Source organism: Misgurnus anguillicaudatus, unplaced genomic scaffold, assembly GCF_027580225.2.
Source record: "Misgurnus anguillicaudatus unplaced genomic scaffold, ASM2758022v2 HiC_scaffold_31, whole genome shotgun sequence".
Classification (NCBI taxonomy): domain Eukaryota; kingdom Metazoa; phylum Chordata; class Actinopteri; order Cypriniformes; family Cobitidae; genus Misgurnus; species Misgurnus anguillicaudatus.
In genome coordinates, this window is record NW_027395281.1 from 4,876,962 (window position 1) to 4,900,832 (window position 23,871).

Genomic DNA, 23,871 nt, shown 5'->3' on the forward strand with positions numbered 1-23,871 from the left:
CGAGCGCGCGCGCGTTCACGGCAGCATTATCACGCGCAGCATCTTTCGCCCACCGACATCACTTCATTTCACTTCATTCGGACTTATTCATCTCAAGACGAGATTGTTATATAATCGCATCTGACTTACTGCAGCACTGTGACGATCTTACTGCCGCTCGCGTGACGTGTTTCCATGGAAAATGGCGAGATGGGCTCACGCGTGGATGATGGTGATGGTCGTGTTCAGCGGATCGTGGACCGCAGTGGATGCGCTCACATTTCCACAGCATTACACGTAAGAAACATCAGCATCTCCACATCATCAGCATGATGCATCACCATCCGCATCTCCACAGGTTCACACCATCAGCATCTTCACAGCATCACAACATCATTCATCTCCTCAGCATCACCCCAGCAACATTTTCACAGCATCACACAATCAGCATCTTCACAGCATCACAACATCATTCATCTCCTCAGCATCACCCCAGCAGCATCTTCACAGCATCTCCACAGCATCACACGACCAGCTTCTCCACAGCATCACACTATCATCTCCACAGCATTACCCCGGCTTCACACTATGATCTCCACAGCCTAACATCATCAGCATCTCCACAGCATCACAAAATGAGCATCTCCACAGCACTCTTCAAAGCATCTCCACAGCACCATCTACACTGCATCAAACTATCATCTCCACAGCATCATCTCCCACCATCAGCATCTCCAGCATCATCTCCACTGCATCAAACCACCATCTCCACAGCATCAGCATTTCTACGGCATCACACCATCATCTCCACAGCATCACATCATCAGCATCTCCACGGTATCACAAAATCAGCATCTCCACAACATTCTTCAAAGCCTCTCCACAGCATCTTCTCCACAGCATAACATTATTAGCTTCTCTGCAGAATCTCCACAGCATCACAACCTCACCTTCACAGCATCACAACCTCACCTCCACAGCATTCTTTACAGCATCTCCACAGCATCATCTCCACTGCATTACATCATCATCTCCAAACCATCAGCATCTCCATGACATCACAGCATCATCTCCACAGCATAACCTCCACAGCATTCTTTACAGCATCATATCCACTGCATCACACCATCATCTCCAAACCATCACACCATCAGCATATTTACGGCAATACACCATCATCTCCACAGCATCACACCATCAGAATTTTCACAATACACCATCATCTCCACACCATCACACCATCAGCATATTCACGGCAATACACCATAATCTCCACAGCATCACACCATCAGCATCTCCACTGCATCACACCATCATCTCCACAGCATAACCTCCACAGCATTCTTTACAGCATCTCCACAGCATCATCTCCACTGCACCACACCATCATCTCCACAGCATCATCTCCACACCAGCACATCATCATCTCCACAGCATCACACCATCATCTCCACAGCATCATACCATTATCACCCTGCATCATACCATCATCACCCTGCATCACACCATCATCACAGCATCATCTCTACAGCATCACACCATCATCTCCACAGCATCACACCATCATCACCCTGCATCATACCATCATCACCCAGCATCACACCATCATCACAGCATCATCTCCACAGCATCACACCATCATCTCCACAGCATCACACCATCATCTCCACAGCATCATACCATCATCACAGCATCATCTCTACAGCATCACACCATCATCTCCACAGCATCACACCATCATCACCCTGCATCATACCATCATCACCCAGCATCACACCATCATCACACCATCATCTCCACAGCATCACACCATCATCTCCACAGCATCACACCATCATCTCCACAGCATCATACCATCATCACAGCATCATCTCTACAGCATCACACCATCATCTCCACAGCATCACACCATCATCACCCTGCATCATACCATCATCACCCAGCATCACACCATCATCACAGCATCATCTCCACAGCATCACACCATCATCTCCACAGCATCACACCATCATCTCCACAGCATCATACCATCATCACAGCATCATCTCTACAGCATCACACCATCATCTCCACAGCATCACACCATCATCACCCTGCATCATACCATCATCACCCAGCATCACACCATCATCACACCATCATCTCCACAGCATCACACCATCATCTCCACAGCATCACACCATCATCTCCACAGCATCATACCATCATCACAGCATCATCTCTACAGCATCACACCATCATCTCCACAGCATCACACCATCATCACCCTGCATCATACCATCATCACCCAGCATCACACCATCATCACAGCATCATCTCCACAGCATCACACCATCATCTCCACAGCATCACACCATCATCTCCACAGCATCATACCATCATCACCCAGCATCAAACCATCATCACAGAATCATCTCCACAGCATCACACCATCATCTCCCAGCATCACACCATCATCACCCTGCATCATACCATCATCACCCAGCATCACACCATCATCACAGCATCATCTACACGGCATCACAGCATCATCTGCACAGCATCATACAATCATCACCCAGCATCACACATCAAAGGTGTCAAAGGTTAACTTGAGCTTGAGATTAACTACAGTCCTTGCTAAAGTTAAGTTGTCTCTTAGGGTTAAGAATTGAGTTAGTAAAATTAATGATTTATTATCTTCATATAAAACAGTCTAAGTATAAGCATGTGTGTGTGTGTGTGCGTGTACAGGTTGACAGACAGCAGTGATCTGAGATTTACTCACTGGTTCAATAATCCCACAGCATCACAGAGTGATTACTGACACAGCTGTCACTCTGTCTGTCTATCTGTTTGTCTATCTGTCTGTCTGTCTGTCTGTCTGTCTGTCTGTGTCTAGAGACTGAAGTATGCTGAATAATCATTGTACAGGGCTATGATAGGATAACAGGATTTATACAATAGATAGAAACAGACAGGGAACCAAAAATGTATAATATTAAAAAAAAACTGAAAAGAAAGTGGTAGTATGATTGCTTAATGATGTTTCTGACCTCAGATCAGTCACAGAGTCTTACTGCTGTCTCCTTATTTTCTCTTCTTTAATCTCAAAGTGAATATGGGTCACAGCAGTTCTCTCTCTCTATTTCTCTCTCTCTCTCTATTTCTCTCTCTCTCTCTTTCGCTCTGGAGATTGTGTGACAGGTAATATACAGCAGGGAGGATCTCATTAAATGTGTGATACTGAGCATGCTCAGATGCTGAGAGTGCATCAGATTGCCTGAATCACACTGACACACACACACACACACACACACACACACACACACACACACACACACTGATACACTCTCACCTCTACATATTGTGTAACACATGCTGTCAAACATGCAGTAAATCTGAGCATGTGTGTTTACAGCAAGTGTGATGAAAAACTTGTGTGTTTTCTATCACACATCACTCATCAGATCTCACTTTTACAACTCAACGATTCAAGTTTCAGTAGTGAAACTGTACTTACAGATTAATTTACTTCACATCAGTTTATCTACAGTAGTAACCGCATGTCAAGACTTTGGGAATCACAGCGAACGTCTGAACAACACACCGGCGGGTTTTACACAGGCAAGACTCTTGTAGCATCACTGAGGATGAGCTGTTATCACATAGGGATGTGTTGTCATGGTAACAGGTGATATGCATGATCTGATGTTACTGTACACACAGTTCTCTATCAGAACCGGACTCACACGTGATGATGATGATGGAGACTTCACAGATGTTTAATAATTCATCTGTTGGTTGCAGTAGTATCAGATCGGAGGTTTTCTCTCACAGTTTGAGAATCTGTCTGTGACAGAGCATACATGTGTTGTGTGAGGATTGTGTTGTGTAACAGTTGTGTTATGTGTTGTGTAGGATGATGCACTGGGCCAGACGCATCGAACAAGAGATTGACAGAGTCCTGCAACACATCAGTGGAGCTCAACAACTAAAGGGGGTAAGATGTGTTTGTGTGTGTGTTTGTGTAATACATAGACAATGACAGATACGCAAACAGATACACAAGATCATCTGTTTATCAGTCTTTACTTGCCAGAGAGAGAGAGACAGGGACATGAACAGATGGTTTACCCCTCTGATGCTAAAGTCATTTATTTGCCCCGAATGCCACAGCGCTGTAAACTTTTGAAGATCATCAATAACAGAAATAAAGTTAGATCTTTAGATATATGTCATTTATCAGGTGATTTATGCAGCACAAGCTTAAGTTTAGTCTGGATCATTTGTTATTATAATGTGCTGTAAACTCAGGGCATCTCATATCTCCCTCTATTCAAGTCCATATGTAAGAGTTTTGTATTAAAATATCAAAAAACTACTTGCACATTGTGATATATTTCATGCAATTGTGTACTTACATTATCACAAAAGTTCTCAAGGAGTTGTAAATCCAGAGATATTTACATTTTAAAGGTGCAGTGTGTACATTTTCTGAAGGATCTCTTGACAGAAATGCAATATAAAACACAAAACTAAATTATCAGTGGTGTATATGTATAGTAACTGTTATGTTTGAGCCATTTTCCCTACGTTGTCTCAGGCGATGACATATTTGTCCTGTGGCGGCTACCGTAGCTTTTCTATGCGTTTGGAAAGAGAGAGGTGAGCAGTGGACTGAGCCATTCACAATTCACAATCTCACAGCTAAATGCCGCTAAAGTCTACACAGTGCACCTTTAAATAATGGCTCGACCTTGGCATGGTCCAAGGCACATCCAAATGCAATGTTCGGTTTACTTCCTGTCTCCTGAGATACCTTTATCGTCTGCGTGGGCTAGCATGGATAATGTGATTGGTGGAGCCTGGTTGAGTTCGGAAAAAAAATGTCGGCCAAGGAAGAGTCTGAAGCACAAATTTATTACATTACGCTGCCTATGAAGTCTGTCCAAATGCGTTTCCTGGAGCTGCTTTAATGCCTCCGAAGTCATTGCCTCATGAGGCAGCGAGGCAACAAGTCACGCTATCCTTGTTTATACAGCATCTAGCACACAGCTGTTGTGTCATTCGGTCATCATGGATCATGATTATTCATTGGCGAGTACAGAAAATCATAATAAAAAAAAAATTCGTAAACCTAGCGGCTAGCCATGAAAACTTACATATTGTGCCTTTAAATCTTATGTCTATCACAATTCCTTAAATTTATATTTACACTGCAAAAAAATATTTTCAAGAAAAAAATGTGTTAGTATTTTTGTCTTGTTTTCAGTAAAAATATCTAAAAAATTCTTAAATTAAGATGCTTTTTCTTGATGACCAAACAACCCAAGAAAATAAGTCAAGTTTTTAGACCAAAAATATCAAATTTAAGTGATTTTGTGCATAAAAAAAGCATTGATCAGATGTTGTTCAGTCAGAGGTTGTTTACTGGTGTTTAATAGAGTTTAAATAAGTAACATATCACTGTTAACAGGAAGTGAGCACACAGAGTTGAGGGTCTCTTGCTGTTTCCTACAGCTGTTCAATATTCTTATCATGAACACGTGATCATTTATATGAAAAACAAGATCATTTTAAAGTTAAAGACATCTGAACAGACACACAGTGGATGTGGTATGTTATTAAAGCTTGTAATATTACTTTATTGTGTGTTTGATGTCTCAGATCTACAATGAGAAGAGAAGACAGTTCAGTCTGGTGAGAAATAATCCACGAGATATTGTTGAGAAAGTGGCCACGGATATCGAGAGACTGCTGGCAAAAAAACGCAAAGCACTAGAGGTGAGGATACACACACATACACAAATATAAACACACACTGCAAAAAAATGATTTTCAAAAAAAATATTTCTTAGTATTTTTCTTCAGTAAAAACATCTAAAAATTCTTAGATTAAGATTTTGTAATTTAAGTGATTTTGTGCATAAAACAAGCAAAAAAAAAAAAAAAAAAAATCTGCCAATGGGGTAAGCAAATGTTTCTTGAATTTTTCTAGAATTTAGTGTTTAAGAAAAATTTTCAAGATTTTTTTGTTTACCCCATTGGCAGATTTTTTTGCTTGTTTTATGCATAAAATCACCTCAAATTTGATATTTATGGTCTAAAAACTATACTTATTTTCCTGGTGTCGAAAACAAGACAAAATACTAAGAATTTTTTTTCTTGAAAATCATTTTTTTTGCAGTGCACACACTTTATTTATGGTTAATCTTGATGTTTTGTGTAGAAACTGGCGAGTGAAGCGGAGCGTCTTCAAAAAGATCATCACTGGGAGGATGGGATCAAGGTCAGATCACATTTACTATAGAGCACAATTTTGCACCGCAAACATTTCTTTCTTTCTTACTTAGTACTTTTGTCTTGTTTTCAGTACAAATATCTAAAAATTCTTAAATTAAGATGCTTTTTTTTGATGAACAAAATGACCTAAGAAAATAAGTATAGATTTAGACAAAAAAAAAAACAATTTAAGCAATTTAAAACAAGCAAAAAAATCTGCCAATGGGTTAAGAATTATATATATATATATATATATATATATATATATATATATATATATATATATATATATATATATATATGTATATGTATATATATATATATATATATATATATATATATATATATATATATATATATATATATATATATATATATAAAATTCTTAACCCATTGGCAGATTTTTTTGCTTGTTTTAATTACAAATTTACTTAAATTATATATATATATTTTGTACAAAAATTAGACTTATTCTTAGGTCATTTTGCTCATCAACAAAATACGTCATGATTTAAGAATTTTTAGATATTTGTACTGAAAACAAGACATTTGGGATATTTCTTATTGATTGGATATAATTTTAGGAAGGCTGTCATTTTAAACAAAATATCACAATACTTAAATGTATCGATATTTTTTACACCCCTAAATTATTTACTTCATATATATTCCATGTGAATATCTCTGTACTAAACATACCATACTGTATAAGATACTATAAGCAAACGTTACAGTAAAACCAGTGAAACATTTTCACATCCTTGTCTTGTTTGTGTGTGCGTTTATTTCAGGAGGAGAACATTGAATATTATAACTCTAAAGCAGAGATGGATTACGTAAGTACATTTTGTCTCTCCTTACTGTCCAGAAAAACAAAACTGAACATCACCAACAGTAGATTCTCAGTAAATTCATGAATTAGGAATGTGCAACATTTTAAAATGTTCAATTAATGGTGACTTTTCTGTCGTAGTTAAAGGGATAGAACACCAAGGAAGATATTTTGAAGAATGTTTGTAATCAAACCGATCATGAGCCCAAATCACTTCCATATTAGAAAAAATAATACTGTGGTAGTGAATGGGGATCATGGTTTCAAACATTCCTCAAAACATCATCGGAACCATTATATGTGTTTCCTACTGGTTTGTGTAAAAACTGTGACATAAACCATTTGCATTTATGTTTACGTGAACAAATGGAAAAGCCCATTTGCATTTTAATTCGGGTCTTTCGGGTTACGACCCTGCCATATATTTCAATAGCAATTTCCCATTCGCTATTTCACTTCCTCTGGTGTCGCGTACAGAGCCTAGCAAAACACAAATGAGATCGCAATCCCCTTTGCATTTGTGTTTCCAATGCCTGCACATAAACCTGTCAATCACAATTTTGGGGGTGGGATTATACTATAGAGTGTGTTTGTATGTGGAAGCGACGTCAGACGACAACACTTTACAGCTTCTTGCGCTTAAAAAAGCTAAAATGATGACACAGAAAAAAACGTTATGTACATTTAATGATATATTACCTTACTTATGATCCAACAAAGATTAACGAAATAAGATAAAGCATTGAAAGGTTTGAGTTATGAATTAAGGGAACGTGCCATTTGGCCTTCAGGATTATTAACCTTTTAATTGATTTTGACAGTATAGTAACTACATTATAGAAGTATTTTTTTTCACATTTTCTTTCTCGTAAGTGGGCTGTTTTTGCTTTTACGTAAGACTGTTCATAAACATCTCAGTGGAGCTCAGTGAAACACATTGTATGACTGTCAAGACTCCTGGTTTAAGTGTGTGTGACTATTTATATCTTGACATTGTGTCAAGTTAAAATCAGCAGCTAGAGGATTCATGAATACATTCAACATTTCTGTGTGGATGCCGAGTCAAAAAACTTCACAATATTTATTTTCACTGCATAATATTTCCTATACGTCACATAGAAACATAATGTTCTTTATAGTATATACTTTACTAATAATATCATGTGTAATGTCGACTCTCGGCAGGATGGTGAGGACATTGATTCTCAGATGTCATTAAAACTGGAGTTTGTGTACGACCCAAACTTCAAAAACCACGTGAATTACTCCCATACCGCGGTACAGATCCCAACAGACATCTACAAAGGCGGTGAGAACCTGAATAATGGCGTAAAATCGATAAATGCCTCACAATGTCAGAGCACATAAAGTTTCTGTCTGTCCATCTGTCAGCTCCTGTGATACTGAATGAACTCAGCTGGACTCAAGCATTAGAGAGAGTCTTTATGGAGAACAGCAGAGATGATCCATCACTGCTCTGGCAAGCGTTTGGGAGCGCCACCGGGGTTACAAGATATTACCCAGGTAAAGGTCAAATTAAAAAATATAATTAATTAAGATTTACTTTATACGAAATGTATTTAGCATATATTTAAAACATATTAATGGCCAGAAAAATTTACGGTATTTCTTTGCTGTATGGGTTGTATATTTTAGCGGCACCTAGCTGTGAGATTGTGAACTTTTCTGAGAGGCGCGAATTCAAAATATGTATTCGGTGTGTCCTGTGTGTCTTTTCATGTCAAAATATGTGAACCATGTGCATTATGCATCTTGTCTAAATATGTGCCTGCTGCATACGCGTCGAAAAGGTTTATGGTAAAAGAGGCGCTCAGGTTCACAAAATACTCGCAAGACACTAACTTAACACTAAACTCTGATTACACATAAGAAATGTAATCTGATTACTCTGTTTTTATGTAACTGTACCAAAAGATAGTTACTATTTTTTGTATCCTGATTACGTAATCGTGTTACAAGTCATCCCTAACCCTGCTTACATGTGCTCTTATGATGTAATGTTTTCTCTATTAGCGGCTCCTTGGAGAGCTCCAGATAAGATTGACCTGTACGATGTACGACGAAGACCCTGGTAAATCTCTACCTTTCTCTCTTTCTCTTTTTAAGATGGTCTAAAATGATATTTCTCCCCACATTTACTCCATTCACTTATAATTGGACTCTGCCATCCCTGGTTATTGGCAAGCTATACAGAAAAGTCAGCAAAATCTCACAGGGCTGAATGTGTTCCTGTATCCTAATTGGTAGAGAATTATGTTAGCCGCATAAAAGTCATGGGTTCAATCCCAGGGAAGACACATGCTGATGAATACCTTGTAGTGAACTGAATATTGCCTAGGACAAAAGCTTCTGCCAAATGTGTAAATATTCATTTAAGCCTTCAATGTCAACTATTGTGTTTTATTGCAACCATATCACATAATCAGTGTCAAATATCCATATATTTATTATATTATTATGTTTTAGTAATAGTTCATAGTCTGTGATTGGTCGATTTACGTTGTGGGGCGGGGCTAAGGGGCAAATTGACCAGTAATACAAACCCTGTGTGTGTGACGTAGAGTGTGCGCTTTACCTGAGGAAACGACAGATGTGCTGCTCAAGTGCCGCGTTACACGAATAAAATGTAATACGATTAAAAGATCGCGAATATTAAAATGATGGCAAAGAAACGAGTGTTTACATGAGATATTCTTGCTAGCGGCACGCCAAACCAAACAAACATCGCGAGCAATGAGACTCGCGAATAAATGACTCTTATGAACCGGTTCTTTTAATGAGTCATTTGTATGCGTTCAATTGGGAGCTATTGAATGGATTCCCTCAGTGAATAAACTGACCGAGGATTCAGAACGTAAGTTGAAGGTTAGCATTTATTTTATGCAAGCGTTGCAATGAAGTAAATTATGCTTTTGTGAGGTAAATCCGTGTTATTATTACTGACTGTTTGACCGTTTGTACTGATGCTGTTTATCACTATCACATATTGGAAGTTACCTCAGGTATGACTGAGTTGAATCTGCGTATTTACTGCTTTAATGTCGGGTAATTATTTATAATTGATGTAGAGGATAACATTATGTCATAAAAATTGTCAAAAATATGTAATTAGTAAAGTCTGATATAAATGCATGTCAATATCCAAAATTCATTGATCAAACGATTCAATGCAAATTATTCAGATCAAATTTGAGCTATCAGAATTTTTGAATAGAGAAATAATTAATTTTATTTTATTTCTTTTTAAATGTGTATATATCCTGTTATAATGTATACGTTATTGACAAAATGATGTACTGTATAGATTTACAGTAACTGTTGTGTGTTTTCTTCAGGTATATTCAAGGAGCTTCATCACCTAAAGATATGGTGATACTGGTGGACGTGTGAGTGTTTGTGTTGTGAAGTGTTTGTGTGTATGCTCAGTATCATTATTGTGTATTAAGTGTGTGTGTTTTTATTGTACAGGAGTGGGAGTGTTAGTGGTCTCACACTGAAACTCATCAAAGCGTCCGTCACTGAAATGTTGGACACGCTGTCTGATGATGATTACGTCAATGTCGCCAGGGTATATCACCTCGTACATGTTATGATGTCTTGTGATTTATAGAAATAACAAATGTTATTGTTTGTTAGCCTAACTGTGCCAAGCAACAGCAAATTTAATCATATTGATGGCTCAATCGTGTTGAAAGGAGTGGTGTAGTGCGATCTGTGATCCGATCATCAGGAGAAAAGTATGCATGTAAACACATGAATCGCAGTATTTTCTCAATCAGATGCAAAAATACCTTGTGCACATGCACAGAAGAATTGTGCTTAAGTTATTATATTTATATGTTTACCTCTTATTTACGCATCACATGATTATCGTCACTAGTTTTGAATTTCCATTAGGCTGGTTTTGTTATGCAAATCTGGCAACGCTGGCTCTGCGCTTGTGTAGACGTTAGTTGGGATTATATATAAAGTACATGTAAACCAACATTTTACTCAGATTGCAATGTTTAGGGTACATCTAAACTGTATCGTTGTGCATTCCGATTAAATTCAATCGGATTGACACAGTTTTGTGCATGTAAACATAGCCATTGAGTCTCTTCCATCAGGTGTATTCATTTCATTTTATTTTGTTCATTAAGTCACAGTTTCTGAATCTGCTCATCTCTTTGTTTCTTTTATAGTTTAATGAGAAGGCGGAGGCGGTGGTTCCCTGTTTCAAGCACCTGGTTCAGGCAAACGTGCGTAACAAGAAGATCTTTAAAGAAGCTGTGCAGCAGATGCAGGCTAAAGGAACCACAGACTATAAATCTGGATTTCACTTCGCTTTCAATCAGCTACTTAACGTGAGTCTGAAAACACAGTTTACTCATCCCACAATTCAATTTCATGTTTCATGTCACAGTATAAGATTCAAGTAAATGTAATTCTGTTCATACCGAAACACCCCTGGTATGCTATGCTGAGCTTCAACTCACAGGAACATAATTTTGGATAGAGATACACGTTAGTAATGAATATAGATGTGATTTAGTGCTTATTGCTGGCTTGCTTTATTGAATCACGCTTGTTCAGGACATGATGTTAAATCTTCGGCCTCTTTTTCCCTTTACAGCAGACAAATGTTCCCCGAGCCAACTGTAATAAAATCATCATGTTATTCACTGATGGTGGAGAGGACCGAGCTCAGGACATCTTTGAGCAGTACAACTGGCCCAATAAAACGGTTAGAAGCACATCAGCACCTGTTGTATCTAACCTGTCTTTCATTACACAGATATAATTAACACAATAAATACCCAAATATAGCATTCCCACTATCATGGAAAACTTGTATATGTTAAGAAATGTTGAGGTTTTCCAGGGCTGGAGGAATTCATAGATTTTCATTGTAAAATATGAATGTTTCTAGTTGTTTGTCTTTAAAACTATATGTACATTTGCATGGACTATATGTTCATTTGCATGGACTATATGTACATTTGCATGGACTATATGTTCATTTGCATGGACTATATGTACATTTGCATGGACTATATGTACATTTGCATGGACTATATGTACCTTTGCATGGACTATATGTACCTTTGCATGGACTATATGTACCTTTGGATGGACTATATGTACATTTGCATGGACTATTTGCACATTTGCATGGACTATATGTACATTTGCATGGACAATATGCACATTTGCATGGACAATTTGTACATTTGCGTGGACTATGTGTTCATTTGCGTGGACCATACGTTCATTTGCGTGGACCATACGTTCATTTGCGTGGACCATACGTTCATTTGCGTGGACTATACGTACATTTGCGTGGACTATACGTTGATTTGCATGGACTATACGTTGATTTGCATGGACTATATGTACATTTGCATGGACTATACGTTCATTTGCATGGACTATATGTACATTTGCATGGACTATATGTACATTTGCATGGACTATATGTACATTTGCATGGACTATATGTTCATTTGCATGGACTATATGTACATTTGCATGGACTATATGTACATTTGCATGGACTATATGTACATTTGCATGGACTATATGTACATTTGCATGGACTATATGTTCATTTGCATGGACTATATGTTCATTTGCATGGACCAATGTACATTTGCATTGACTACATGTACATTTGCACGGACTATATGTACATTTGCATGGACTATATGTACCTTTGCATGGACTATATGTACCTTTGCACGGACTATATGTTCATTTGCACGGACTATATAGTCCATTTGCACGGACTATATAGTCCATTTGCACGGACTACATGTACATTTGCACGGACTACATGTACATTTGCACGGACTATATGTTCATTTGCAAGGACTACGTGTACATTTGCACGGACTACGTGTACATTTGCACGGACTACGTGTACATTTGCACGGACTACGTGTACATTTGCACGGACTAGGTGTACATTTGCACGGACTAGGTGTACATTTGCACGGACTAGGTGTACATTTGCACGGACTAGGTGTACATTTGCACGGACTAGGTGTACATTTGCATGGACTATGTGTACATTTGCACGGACTAGGTGTACATTTGCATGGACTATATGTACATTTGCATGGATTATATGTTCATTTACATAGACTATATGTACATATCTGCTATATATTATGATGTGTGGTTTACTTTTGGTCATGATCAGCATCTGTGATGTTCCTCTGTGTTCTTCTGGAAGTCTGTGTTCTTCATAATTATCCCTTTCTCCACTGAAGCGCCTCATTTCCTGTCTCATTGTCAGGGGTAATGGTGGGGTGTCATGTGTTCTCCGCAGGTCCGTGTTTTCACGTTCTCAGTGGGACAGCACAATTATGATGTCACTCCGCTCCAGTGGATCGCCTGTGCTAATAAGGGTGAGAGAGACGCTTGCTCATTTACAGTACATGATTCCTGGGATTGTATGAGATGCTGGAGGGGATTTTTCCCATCTGCCCATATTGCGACGATGATGATAATAACAGTGACACAAGTTTAAATAATACAGTAATTACATGTTATGTCTCACTGACTCTCTCTCTCTCCGTCTTGGCAGGATACTATTTTGAGATCCGCTCCATCTGTGCTATACGGATTAACACCCAGGTGAGTTACACACACACAAATATAATTGTGTGTGCCTGTGTGTATTAGCTGAACAAGAATAAAAATGTGTGCACACAGACTGTGATGTATCACGTTTTTTCAATGATGATATATTATCATATAGTGTTAATTTATAGTCACTAGTTTAGATTGAGTTTGATTCATTTTTATGCTTCAGTTGATTTAAATTGATTCATAACTCTTACTGTGCAATCACACCAGATGCGTATGAAGCGAATAAATCACGCTATTTGCGTGTAGTTAGACACTTGAACATTTTGAGTTAACTTGAGTCATTCGCGCATGAAATTCAGACACGAATATGCTCAATTAGCTGGCTTAGGCTAGCATGTAGTCTCAATCTGTATATATAAAGCTCAAATTACGTAAAGAGCGTTTATTACAACTTACCAGATTTTCCGACTTCCTCACTTACTTTCTTCTGAGCAAGATCCTTTTTATTTCTTTTTCTATAAAAGTACGAAGATGTGTCGTACAGCTCCGGGTGTTCACAGTGACGATAATTTTGTCCTCCACTACATCGTAATCACATCACTACTAGCGCATATAAAAAGAAAGTGTAATATTTTTCATCATGTAGTAAAAAACTGTGTAAAATGTTACATTTTATATATTTTAAATTGCGTATTGTTGAAATGCTGGTTCCTCTAAAGGAAATTAATTGTTTAATTTCAAAGTAAGGCTGTGCAATATACCGAAATATCACAAAAGTGCATACCACAAACGTTTGCACAATAAATGAGCGAAATAAATAATAAATAAATGATTAAAAAATTTTTATGCAACAGAAAAACATAGTTGTTCACTTCCAGTTGTTGTTGTGATGCTTTATTTTCCCTGAAATATAAAACATTTGTTGGTTATTTAATTTTTCTACAATATTTTTGAATACAATTTAAATATATTTCAGAAAAAGAAATACTGTAATGCATATTGAATACCGCATTATTCCGTATGTTATCACCTTTTCCCTTCAATACCGTGCAGGCCTTTTTCAAAGCAAATACAGACAAATACAAAATGGTGCTATTAAATAAAATGTAACTCCTCAAATCTGCTGTATGTTTATGCTAAATGTGTGTGTATAATAGGAATATCTTGACGTTCTGGGTCGCCCCATGGTTTTGGCAGGCCAGAGTGCCAAACAAGTGCAGTGGACCAACGTCTACCAGGACGCGCTGGTGAGTGCCACTTTGGCCTGCCCCAGATCTGTAAACATATGTGTTACCTCACAGGCCAAAAACACACAATACATACTGCCAGTTTTATGTCTTGTGTGTTTGAAGCTTGTCCTGGTATAAGTAGATGTCTCCTGCTAATGAAAATAAAGTCAGATGAGCGTTTTGTGCCGACAGGGTCTGGGACTCGTGGTGACCGGGACGATGCCCGTCTTTAATCTCACAATGGATGGAAAGTCTCAGGTAAGCAGTGATCCATCAGTGATCATCACTCATTCAGACTCTTCGGTTCATTGATGTCTTGTGTATTTGTGTAGAATCAGCTGATCTTAGGTGTGATGGGCGTCGATGTTCATCTGGATGAGCTGAAGCGACTGACACCTCAATACAGGGTAACATCTGCTTATAGTGCAGGATATTCAATCAGCTGTGTCTGATGTTATGGTCCCTAAACATACAAGCTGCTTTTAGACACTTATGTGTATATGTTTTATTTGCTATCATAATATTGTATCATATGTAGTAAAGCTGCAAGATTGTAAAAAAGTGCTATATAAATAAAATTAATTTGATTATATTTTAATATTTGAGTCTGTAAATCGAATGGATTAAAGCTCTTTGTGTCTCTAGTTGGGAGCTAATGGATACATCTTCGCCATTGACCCGAACGGATACGTGCTTCTCCATCCGAACCTGCAGCCGCGGGTGAATTGTGTTTTTCTGACATCACATCTCTAATGTTTGTGTTGTGTGTTCATGTTTGTCTCTACACAACTGATAGTATCATCACATGCAGATCATTTGTGCATTTACTTAGAGTAGTTGCAAAATATTGCATCATTTTTGCATGCATAGCTCATGAACTGTGTGAACTGTAAGAATTTAAGCTTGGTTATCAAATGCAAAGCATATTAAGGGTCTTCAACTATTTGTGTAGTTTGTGATGAAGGATAGTTATCATTAGGTTTCTGATTGATGTTCTCATTACAGGAGGAGGATTTACCAGAGCCAGTAACACTTGACTTTCTGGATGCTGAAGTAGAGGACAACAGTAAACAAGAGGTACATGCATGTATCTTCTCTCACATCTTCATGTGAACTCAGTTCATGTTCTTGAGTCATTGTTTCGTTGTAAGCAGCACCAGCATGCAGACTATTTATCATTTGAAGCTTGAAGAGAAAATGAGAGAATTCATCTTAACGTGAAGTGTATCATTTATCTTAATCCAGCAGGAGCTCGACCATGACCTCTTAATATCTCAATGCTGCTTTTCTTTCAGATTCGCCGGCAGATGATTGATGGACGATCAGGAGAGATGACCATCAGAACCCTTATTAAATCAATGAATGAGGCAAGTGTGTGTCTACATCTTTTTGTGTCTCTATGTACATGTGTGTCTGCGTTTACACACATCTGTGCGTGTCTGTGTGCTTTAAATGTGTCAGATAAAACTAGGACATGTGTGACATCAGGGACATGACTTTCTATAAAAAAAAAACGTCTGATCTACATATACAGTATTTATTTATATATTAGGGCTGTTTATCGCCAACGATTTCACAATACGATATCTATCCTCATACAAGGCCAGGGTACGATGCACATCACGATAGGGGATCGGAATTTAGTAACATTATTATCAGTTTATATAATTGTACGTTGAACAATGAAGTGTTTGTAACAGTTGCTTTTTTGCCATTTATTTACAGTTTTTTTACAGACCCTAGGACACATTTCTCAATACTTAGGTCACTTTTGCAAAACTCTTCACAACAGAAGTCTTTGTGGGCTAAACTGAGGATCAATTATCATTGCTTTGGCACAAAATGCATTCAATGACTACATCTCTCAAATTTAATGAATTATTTTCTCACTCAGACACAACAACTGACAAAACTCTTTGTTCGTACAGGCCAAATTGCACATGCTTGCATACTGTTTTCAAAACTTATGTTCAAAACAATAACATAATACAAAACTAAATAAGACACCAACTTACTACATTTCTACAGTAATATATGAATGAAATATATTTTAAATCTTAAAATTAAATGGTATAAAAACAATTGGCCAAAATTGACCGAGTAGATTAGCATTACTATTGTATCAGTATCAGTGGATGGTGTGTATACAAATTCGTGTATTTTGGATTTACTCAGTGCAAAAAACAAAAATAAATACATGACATATATTGCAGTGAATTATAAACAGAGATGTGTCCTTGTTTTACACAAGAAAACATTGTATAATCCTACATGTTGTTAGTGTTTTTAGGTCATTGTTTTGTAAGTGACAAAGTGTGTTTGTCGGCTGTCAACCTTTGCTAGTGTTCTGGAAGAATGAGTTGATTTGAGACCTGAATAAAGTGTTTTGGTAGTTGTAGTGCATTTTGAATGTAAAATGAACTGCTTTGCCAAGCTGAAAGTTGGTTAGGAGAACTGTGTGAAGGGTTTTGCAAAAGTGACCTAAGTATTGAGAAATGTGTCCTAGCATCCGTAAAAAAACTGTAAAAGCTTTTATCTCTTTTAGAGCTACAGTACTTATAGAAATGCATAGTAAAGCACTGTCTTTGTTTCAAAGCATTTTACATTATATTCTACTCTCATATAATCTTTATATATTTATGACTATAAACTTATATTTCATTTTTTTCTTGTCTTTAGTAAGGGGGTTTATAAACCAGCAAGGGCGCGCTTCATTGATTTTAAATGTGTGCAAAAGGCTTGTTAATGATGCGACTTGCCGTCTTTTCCATTCAACACCACTTCAACTTTATGATTAAGTAGTTTGGGTTAAGATATTTGTGACTATAATGTGTTTTTATGCTAAACTCATTGAGAGAAGGAGAAAGGGAGTGCATAAATTTTTTAATATATGATATTAAACTTAATCTGTGGGTCACACACATTCCTACCATATGGATCACGGATCAACTACAATCCATCACAACACTAATAATGGTTACAAAACAAATGTTTTTTGCATAATAATCAAACATGCAGAATCGATACGGAAGGTGCTGTATCAATGCGTGCATCATCAGGAGTTTAAGATTAATGAGTTCATGTGTAGGCCCGAAATGATTTGAAATTATTTTGTCAAATTAAAATATCATTGAAAATGGTTGTTGGTAATATCAGCCTAAAAACTATAAACAAAATCAAACAAAACATCTATTCACCTTTTGTAAACTACATTCAGTATAATGTGATTTGAGAGCTCTCTATATTACTAAAGAAAGTTGTGATGTTGTGTTTAATGAAGACAAATTGTCATTGTTCAACACCATTATTGGTCATATCATGAGCACCACTTTTGCAAGCTAGTGTATTTTCTGATGCACTCTGTGTCTCTGCTTGTCTTACAGCGTTACATTGATGATGTTGTACGGATGTACACTTGGACCCCTATCAATGACACCGATTACAGGTATGACATCATCTAACGGTTCAGATGGTAAAGTTTGACATAAACACTTAATTTTGCCCTCTGTTGTGCTGCCCCATACAGTCTGGGTTTGGTACTGCCACCCTACAGTGAATATTACATACAGGCAGATCTCAGTGATGTTATGCTACAACTTCAGTGTAAGTATTAAAAAAACACACAATACACCAACATTTAATAATGAAGATGATTTGAATAAAATGTTTCTCTGTTGACAGATTTACAGTCTCTGCTCCCGAACTCTTTCGAGTCTGCCGGTCATGTGTTTCTGGCACCTAGGTACAAACACACACATGACTGATGTGTTTTTTGTATATTAGTGTATGTATCTGTGTGTAAACAGTTTTTTTTTGTGTGTCTCTGTAGAGAATACTGTAAACGTCTGCAGATGGCAGAGAACAACACACAGTTTCTGGCTGATTTCTTGTCTCTTATGGTGGAGATCACACCTGAATCTGAAGACTGTGAGTACCACAACAACAGCAAATCTAAATCTTGTATATTTAATATCAAAATATTACTTTGATTTCATGTATCAGTCATATCAGTGTATTTATTTAGCTATAATAAGTGAACATTTTAATTGAGTAATATTTATGTTTTATCCGATTAATCGAATAATAATCGTTCGATTAATCGGAGTGTAATTCAATCCGTGTCATATAAAAGCGTCATCGTTTTTGTCCAAGCTGTGTTAATCTCACTGCTGTTGTTGACACAGGTGATCAAGGTATGATTCATAATCTGATTCTTGATTCTGGGATCCTCTGGCAGCTGGCCACACGTGTCTGGCAAAACAAAGATCTCAACACGTAAGATCAGACGCATCAGGACAGAGTATCTGATTTAGTTTATATCGAGTTGATCGGTTGTGTCTGATCTCTGCAGGTATGGATTTCTGGCCCTGTTTGCATGCACCAATGGAGGCGTCACTCGCGTTTACCCTAACATGTGAGTGACAGCACTGCTCACGAATGTGTTGTACCGTAATGAAGTGGAGCGTTTATCATCTGTGTGTGTGTGTGTTTCAGGGCGGCGGAGACATGGGACGAAGATCCTGAACCTTTAAACTCAAATTTTTACAGACGAAGTCTGGACAACAAAGGTTACATGTTCAGAGCCCCGACACGGACATGTGAGCCCTCTTCTTTCTCTTTAGTTTTGATTTCATGTTGTCTTTTGTGTATCTCATGACCTTCAATGCTTGTGTCCAGCGATGGATGATATGATAATGTCAGAGAACGGTACTGTAGGGATTCTTGTCACCACTGCTGTCGAGGTCGTGATTGGAGGAAAAACCATGAAACCTGCAGGTGTGTGCTTCTCAAACGCATTGCTTTGATGTCATTTCCTGTGGCCTGATCTCTGATCTTCATGTTTCTTTAGTGGTTGGTGTTAAGCTGGATTTAGAGGCATGGGTCGACAAATTCAAGATTCTGGCCAGTAATGTGTCAGACAGCCGACAGGCTTCACATAAGGTATGACTCTGAATGAGAGGAATTATGGGTAACCGTCCAATGATGAGATGTTTAACTTTCTGTTTGTGTTTGTCAGTGCGGCCCATCCAGATCCTGTGAGATGGATTGTGAAGTGAACAGTGATGTATGAACCGCCACACATGATCTTTACATGCTGTTGGACTTTACATGTTTATGCGTTTATGATATTTTCTGTGTGTGTGTTGCAGGATTTGCTGTGTTATCTTATCGATGATGGAGGTTTTCTGGTGATGTCCAATCAGAGAGATCACTGGAAGAAGGTAACTCTTTCCAAACAACGAATCAGAGTCGTGTATTTGTTAGAAAGACTGTAAATGCTTTCACACCAGACACAAATGAACATTTTGTGTTAATTAGCGTCATTTGGGCGTGAATTGGCAGTCATTACTAGAGCAAGCTCCTGATTGGTTAACACTTATGTCATTCGCATCACCAGATGTCTGTTGCGTCTTTGCATTGACTTAACATGTAAATCACTCGCGCTTAACGCTTCATTTGCATCTGGTGTGAATGCACAGTAAGTCATTAGTCAGAAGATGTGTTAGCTCGTGACAGTATATGTGATGAGAACGAGTGAGACATGTGACTAGTGATGGGATCTCTCAGGTGGGTTTGTTTTTCGGCGAGGTCGACCCCTATCTGATGTACGCCCTCTATAACAACTCCATCTACGCCCGACACCAAACCTTCCAGTATCAGTCGGCATGCGAACCCACCGCTAGCAGTCACACAGGAGCGGCACACAGACACTTCTACGTGGTGAGTTTTTGTCATTTGGATTATTGATTTAGTCTTGTCTGAAACATACATACACTGCAGATTTGTAGTGAGTTTAAAGCATGTTTGTCTTGTTAGCCATCCATTGCTGATGTTTTGAGTTTGGCCTGGTGGACGTCGGCAGCTGCATGGTGAGATTCATCTGTGATTTACTCTTCAGACTCTTGAGCAGCAGATGTTAGTGAATCACTGTTAAACACACGCGTGGCTGTGTCTAATGCTAGCTGTTCTCCTTCAGGTCCCTTTTACAGCAGTTTCTGTATGGACTTCTATACAGCAGCTGGTACAGCACAGGTTAGAGACTTCAACATCATATAGTGCATCAAAAAATAATGATGCAGTATTATTGTCATGACGATTATGTACAGTTCTCTCAAAACATGATTATAGGATCAAATATTATAAATATTATACACCACTGTACATTTTTTATTGTAGTATTTTACTTTAATACTGTACAAACATCATGTTATAGATTAGAATGAAATAAGTTGGATTGCAAAACTCAAACCTGTGTGTGTTATCAGATGTGTTTGCAGAGAGTTTCGAGACTAAAGGCAGCAGCAGTTGTGTGACCGTTCACAGTCAGTTTTATTTCACCAACACCACAAACTCATTCAATGTACTGCAGGACTGTGGAAACTGCTCCAGGTCTGTCTGTAACTTTCTGTGTGTTTCTGTCTGTATGTCTTTCTGTCTGTGTTTCTGTTAGGGCTGGGCAATATAGCTAAATGTTTATCGTCAATATAATGTGTTATATCATTCGATAGCGATAATTATTGATACATTTTATTAAGCTTTTTAAAAAATGAAAAGTAGAAAAAAGTTTTAATTTAACCACTGTATGTTTCATTTAGGGATGCACGATATATCGGCCGACATATCGTTATCGGCCGATAACTGCTTATTTTTAATATTATCGGTTATCGGTCTGATAGCAAAATTAGGCCGATAAATGAAAGCCGATAAATGATGGATTATTTTGGTTTGTTTAACCACTTCACTTGCTCATTGCTGGCCATGTGGAGTTTTGATTGGTGCTTTCTGTGACATAGCACGAAGATGACACATGTTGCGGGCTTAAGAAGAGAATGCTAGTCTAGCGCAAAGACAAGATGTCCGCGGTCTGGGAGTTTTTCATTGTGAAAATAATATGAATATTTATCGGCTTATAGATATCGGTTATCGGCCCCCAAATTTAAAGAGTTATCGGTATCGGACAAAATTTCCATATCGGTGCATCCCTAGTTTTATTTACACACTTTATTAAGGCAAACAATAAACACATTTTAGTTTAACAGTACAAAAAAGTGTGTATATCTTACATAAAGATTAAATTTGTCTTAAATAAACTCTGTAAATGCATTTTCGTCACCATAATGTTTGATTCCTCTTCTTTGTTTTTTTGTTGTTTGTTCTAAACTTTGTTTGTAATTGATTGGCTACTTTTTCTTCACGTACATTTTTAATGTACTGTAATGTCACACAATCAGTACGGCCTGGTAGAGTAACAGTTTGAATAAGAAATCATTTGTATTGCTTATGTGTAGGGCTGGGCAAAAAATTTTTTTTTTCGATTAATCGTTTTTTTATGTGGTCGATTCAGAATTGATTCTCAAAGAGCAGAATCGATTTTTTCCCCCATATTTTTCCTGCAAACATTGAAAGTAAGATTAACGTTAATCAAATTACTAGTCTTCTTTACTAGATGTCACCCTCTTTTTTGCCTTGCGCGATGTTACCAAGGAGCGAGAGGTGAGCCTGTCATTCTGTTTTAGGTGCTTTATCGACAATGATGCCACCTTCACATAAAAAGTAAGAGGTATGGAAGCATTTTAGATTTCGGAAGCAAGACGACAACGATAGTGTTGTGGTTTTTAATTTCTTTTTATTAATTACCCACTTGTAAACTTCTGTTCACTGTTATTTTTTGTTAATATAGTATTTGTATTAAATCTACATTCAATGAGTTGAATCGAGAATCGAGTATAAAAACCGACCTGAGAACCGGAATCAAAAATTGAATCGAGAATCGAAATCTAATCGATTTGATAGCTTGTGAATCGATCTGGAACATCTGAATTGATACCCAGCCCTACTTATGTGTTGAACACTGCCGTCCGCGCGTAGCAACAGTGAGCTTAGCCACGCGTGCGCACACGAGCCGGACGTGGAAAAGAAGTATATCCGGTCCACAAGTATGCACAGTTTACACACAACATTGTTCGGATACTGGTCAGACGCAAAAAACCAAAGAACTGCCACACTGGCGAGCTAACATTTTAGTTTTATTATTGACAATCTCCTCAGCCACAGCACTCATTTTTACACGTTTTCGCGATTGCGAACCCCACAGCAACACTTGGTATTGGCTCTTTGCTTGTCACTTGCGTCACGCTCCTTTATCAGGGCATATAATAGGCTGTTTAAGATTTAGGAACGGCAATGTAATGTAGTCCGATGCAGTTTTAGCGATGCATTAACAGGCGTCATATCGAACGTTTTTCCTATCGTTATCGATAAAGGTGTATTAACGGTACATATCAATATTGTTTTATCGTCCAGCCCTATTTTCTGCGTGTTTCTGTCTGTATTTGAATTTCTGCATGTGTGTCTGTCTGTCCGTCTGTCTGACTGTGTTTTGTCTGTCTGTGTCTGTCTTTGTGTGTTTCTGTCTGTGTCTGTCTATCTGTGTCTTTCTGTCTGTGCGTGCGTGTGTGATTCTGATTGTGTGTGTCTGTTGTATGTATTTTTTTCTGTATTGAAGAAAGACACACTTACTCACCTGTTCACTTTTCTTCCCATCAGGTTGTTTCATGCCAAGCGTATAGAAAACACAAATCTGCTGTTCGTAGTAGCTGAGACGCTGCCTTGTAGCTCCTGTGAGATCGAGAAACTGCTTCCTGTACGAACAAAGTGTATCCTTCCATCCCATAATGCTTTGCTCTCAGAGCCGCAGCTGTGAACACAAGAGCTGTTTCTGCCCTGTCATCTGTTTTTGATTGATTGATTTTCCTTAATGTTTCTTAATGCTCAGCTCAAGAGGAGAACCCGTGTGATGTGTTGAACTCTGCACGCTACAGGAAAGGACCAGATAAATGTTTTGACTACAACGCTGAGGTAAAGCATCACCTCTGGACTTATAGAGTGGGCTGAAAAAGCTATCACAAAAAATTTTATCTTGAGAATGTGTGCTGTTGAAACATTCTCAGTAAGATTAGCAACAAGTGT

The 23,871-nt window shown here is 37.9% G+C and overlaps 1 protein-coding gene across 1 annotated transcript in view; it reads left to right on the plus strand.

The window, feature by feature from the left end:
• LOC129453300 (voltage-dependent calcium channel subunit alpha-2/delta-2) overlaps window positions 1-23,871 on the plus strand; it is a 27,614-nt gene continuing 3,743 nt past the window's right edge. Inside the window, exons 1-37 of the mRNA XM_073865392.1 lie at window positions 1-276; window positions 3,880-3,961; window positions 5,629-5,745; window positions 6,191-6,250; window positions 7,035-7,079; window positions 8,261-8,384; window positions 8,468-8,599; window positions 9,110-9,167; window positions 10,432-10,482; window positions 10,565-10,664; window positions 11,281-11,442; window positions 11,712-11,822; window positions 13,410-13,488; window positions 13,668-13,717; window positions 14,830-14,919; window positions 15,094-15,159; window positions 15,234-15,308; window positions 15,547-15,621; window positions 15,907-15,978; window positions 16,197-16,268; window positions 18,285-18,346; window positions 18,428-18,504; window positions 18,583-18,643; window positions 18,731-18,828; window positions 19,086-19,176; window positions 19,253-19,315; window positions 19,396-19,499; window positions 19,579-19,677; window positions 19,751-19,842; window positions 19,919-19,966; window positions 20,052-20,123; window positions 20,470-20,622; window positions 20,719-20,771; window positions 20,879-20,934; window positions 21,168-21,291; window positions 23,449-23,558; window positions 23,678-23,760. Of these exons, the coding sequence (XP_073721493.1) occupies window positions 182-276; window positions 3,880-3,961; window positions 5,629-5,745; window positions 6,191-6,250; window positions 7,035-7,079; window positions 8,261-8,384; window positions 8,468-8,599; window positions 9,110-9,167; window positions 10,432-10,482; window positions 10,565-10,664; window positions 11,281-11,442; window positions 11,712-11,822; window positions 13,410-13,488; window positions 13,668-13,717; window positions 14,830-14,919; window positions 15,094-15,159; window positions 15,234-15,308; window positions 15,547-15,621; window positions 15,907-15,978; window positions 16,197-16,268; window positions 18,285-18,346; window positions 18,428-18,504; window positions 18,583-18,643; window positions 18,731-18,828; window positions 19,086-19,176; window positions 19,253-19,315; window positions 19,396-19,499; window positions 19,579-19,677; window positions 19,751-19,842; window positions 19,919-19,966; window positions 20,052-20,123; window positions 20,470-20,622; window positions 20,719-20,771; window positions 20,879-20,934; window positions 21,168-21,291; window positions 23,449-23,558; window positions 23,678-23,760 (3,162 nt within the window). The 5' untranslated portion in view covers window positions 1-181. The remainder of the gene's footprint in view (window positions 277-3,879; window positions 3,962-5,628; window positions 5,746-6,190; window positions 6,251-7,034; window positions 7,080-8,260; window positions 8,385-8,467; window positions 8,600-9,109; window positions 9,168-10,431; window positions 10,483-10,564; window positions 10,665-11,280; window positions 11,443-11,711; window positions 11,823-13,409; window positions 13,489-13,667; window positions 13,718-14,829; window positions 14,920-15,093; window positions 15,160-15,233; window positions 15,309-15,546; window positions 15,622-15,906; window positions 15,979-16,196; window positions 16,269-18,284; window positions 18,347-18,427; window positions 18,505-18,582; window positions 18,644-18,730; window positions 18,829-19,085; window positions 19,177-19,252; window positions 19,316-19,395; window positions 19,500-19,578; window positions 19,678-19,750; window positions 19,843-19,918; window positions 19,967-20,051; window positions 20,124-20,469; window positions 20,623-20,718; window positions 20,772-20,878; window positions 20,935-21,167; window positions 21,292-23,448; window positions 23,559-23,677; window positions 23,761-23,871) is intronic.